The sequence below is a fragment of the Notothenia coriiceps genome, unplaced genomic scaffold (genome assembly GCF_000735185.1).
Source record: "Notothenia coriiceps isolate Sejong01 unplaced genomic scaffold, NC01 NC01_scaffold00009245, whole genome shotgun sequence".
NCBI classification, from domain to species: Eukaryota; Metazoa; Chordata; class Actinopteri; order Perciformes; family Nototheniidae; genus Notothenia; species Notothenia coriiceps.
The window spans coordinates 616,100-619,186 of NW_011341946.1; the positions used below are offsets into that span (position 1 = coordinate 616,100).

The 3,087-nt window shown below is 40.9% G+C and overlaps 2 protein-coding genes across 3 annotated transcripts in view; both read right to left on the minus strand.

Moving 5' to 3' along the window:
- LOC104945183 (solute carrier family 2, facilitated glucose transporter member 1) overlaps positions 1-3,087 on the minus strand; it is a 653,665-nt gene that overhangs the window by 394,912 nt on the left and 255,666 nt on the right. The gene's annotated exons all lie outside the window — the stretch shown is intronic.
- Positions 1-3,087, minus strand: part of acot7 (acyl-CoA thioesterase 7) — a 78,455-nt gene that overhangs the window by 73,857 nt on the left and 1,511 nt on the right. For both annotated transcript variants that reach the window (XM_010770805.1, XM_010770804.1), the window contains exon 2: positions 1,818-1,935. In XM_010770805.1, coding sequence (XP_010769107.1) covers positions 1,818-1,935 — 118 coding nt within the window. The remainder of the gene's footprint in view (positions 1-1,817; positions 1,936-3,087) is intronic.

Below are 3,087 nucleotides of genomic sequence, written 5' to 3' on the forward strand. Positions count from 1 at the left end.
TCACTGAATTAAAAGTGGATGGCAGTGCAGGACTCGATGGGATAGAAAACAGGTTCTTAAAATTAAGGTTTTGGAGAAAATAATTTATAATCAACTGTCACATTATCTCAATACTTGTAATATTTTATCTCCGGTTCAATCTGGCTTCAGGCCTAATCACTCCACAACAACTGCCCTACTTACATTTTCGAATGACTTGTACTCTGCTGCAGATGATGGTGAACTCACAGGCACCATTTTTATTGACTTGACAAAAGCCTTTGATTTTGTTGATCGATATCTGCTCTTGGATAAACTTCACGGCATTGGCCTTTCTAATAATACAGTGTTATGGTTTAACTCGTACCTTCAAAGTAGAAAGCAATGTGTGGTTGTTAATGGAAAACAGTCTGACCTGTTGATCCAACAAAAGGGTGTACCCCAAGGATCAACTCTGGGCCCACTTCTGTTCTCTATTTACATAAATGATGTATCTTCTTGTCTCATTAATTGTTGTACTCACCTTTATGCTGATGACACTGTCATATATACATCCAAATCAGATTTTTCACAAATTCAGATCTCTCTTCAATCAGATTTTAATATCTTACAGGACTGGCTATCACACAATAAACTACTGCTCAACAAAACAAAATCTTATACCATGGTCTTTGGTACCAGGCAGAAGCTCAAATCCAAACCTAATGTAGTAATAACATGTAAGGATGGCACTTCTCTGCATAAAGTTGATAGCTTTAAATATCTTGGTGTATGGCTAGACTCTGAACTTTCATTTAAACTACATATAAAGCATGTAATACAAAAAGTCAATTACGGAATCTTTGTTTTACACCGCTCTCGCAATTGTTTTACGCTCAGTGTCCGAAAGAGAATTGCTTCTCAACTTATTCTTCCGATTATGGACTATTGTGATGTTGTCTACCAAAATGCACATAAATTAGATCTTGCTCCACTCAACATAGCCTACAACAGACTATGCAGATTTGTTCTTGGTTGTCCTTTTCGTACACATCACTGCACAATGTATAACCAACTTAAATGGCCTTCTTTAAATGTAAGAAGACACACGTATTGGCTTCAGCTGATATTTAAATGCATTTATCTTAACTATCCCCCTTATTTAAAGCAGTATTTTGTACCCTACTCACCAAATCATCAAGTTAGACATTCTGTTCAGATTTATTTCTCTGTCCCCTCTGCAAAAAAATTGATTGGCAGAAGAGCGTTCATTTTCAAAACCCCAACAGACTGGAATACTTTACCTGCTGCTATTAGATCTCTTGCATCATTGGGTGTGTTTAAACATGCATTATCATCTCACTTTCAACTGGTCTGTACTTGTTATTAAGGAAATTGATATTGATGAAACTGTCAGCCAACTGTAATGAGTGTGTGCATTGCTTGAATTTTACTTAACCATTTGGTATGTGGTTTGTCTTGTGTGTCATGTTTTGCATTTTGTCTTTTTGTTTATGTATGTCTGTAAGTTGTTGCTATTGTCGGGACCCCCTTGAAAACGAGATGGTGCATCTCAAGGGGTTTATCCCAATGAATAACATTTTCTATATAAGGAATGAGCTGCTAACTAAATAAATGAAACCCTATGGAGAGCTTTGACGTTTTTTCTTAAAACATTTAGAAGTATCAAGAATAATTTACCTACATTGGATTGACTTTTCCAACTTATAACAGAACTTATGAGGCAAAATACCTCTAGGGAGTGGCCCAGCCCTTCGTATATGTGTCTGTATGTGGCCCTCAGTAAAAAAAGATTTGGACACCCCTGGTTTAGGGTATGCGCTGCTGTTGTCTCTTACCCCGTCCTGTGTGTTGCAGTGTCGCGTGCCCACAATGCATCCTGCTTCCTCGATCATCTTGAGGATGGTGCCGCCGTGGACGTTGCCCACAATGTTGGCGTCGTCTGGCCGCATGATCCTGCAGTGAAGAGACGTTTAGTTGCATGACTGTGGATGGGATGGTAGGATTTCCACATGTGACTGAGCACCTTGTCATAAGAGTTATTGAAATATCTTCTGAAAAAAGCACTATTAATCCATAAATGTGAAGACAGAAGAAAATGTGCAAAAATAGATCCAAAATACCAGAAATGAAAGTAATCGTCATGTAGTATGGCACATTTATGAATCATTTACACCATATACATTAACTTATATACAGGGGTGGACTGGCCATCTGGCATACCGGGCATCGTCCCGGTGGGCCGTTGACCCAATGTGGGCCGGTCCGCAATGTTTTTTTTTTCTTTTGTTTTTTTCCCCTCTAAATTCCCTCCAATTGGGCCGGCCAATTGGCTAAAGAGGGCTAGCAGTGTGTTGCCAGCATCGACACATATTATTGGTCTATTGTTTGTCATTGTCAATCAATCATGGGCTGACAGGCTCAGAGAGCCCTGACAGTGCTGTCAATCACAACACAAACCAGGGTGGGGCGGGACCTCATGGCATGGGTGGGAGTCGCGGGACGCCCATGCCATGAGGTCCCGCCCCACCCTGGTTTGTGTTGTGATTGACAGCACTGTCAGGGCTCTCTGAGCCTGTCAGCCCATGANCAATGCCCTTGCTGATGGAAGGAGGTTGTCACTCAAAATCTCACGATACATGGCCCCATTCATTCTTTCCTTACACGGATCAGTTGTCCTGGTCCCTTTTCAGAAAAACAGCCCCAAAGCCAAAAGGGTGGAAACATCATGTTTCCACCCCCATGTTTCACAGTAGGTATGGTGTTCTTTGGATGCAACTCAGCATTCTTTCTCCTCCAAACACGTCTAGTTGAGTTTTTACCAAAAAGTTCTATTTTGGTTTCATCTGACCATATGACATTCTCCCAATCCTCTTCTGGATCATCTAAATCAGTGGTCACCAACCTTTTTAAGCCCAAGATCACCGACCTCGGCCTAGGTGAAAGGCGAGATCTACCTATTGCAGAATTGAGTGAAAAAGATGGCCCAGTCAGTGCTTCCAATTTGAGGCCTTTTATATAGGCTTATTGCATCTGAATTACTGTTACAATGAAGGCTCCATAATCAGCCCACAGCATATAGGCAGGGGTAAAGTGCTATGTGCGAGT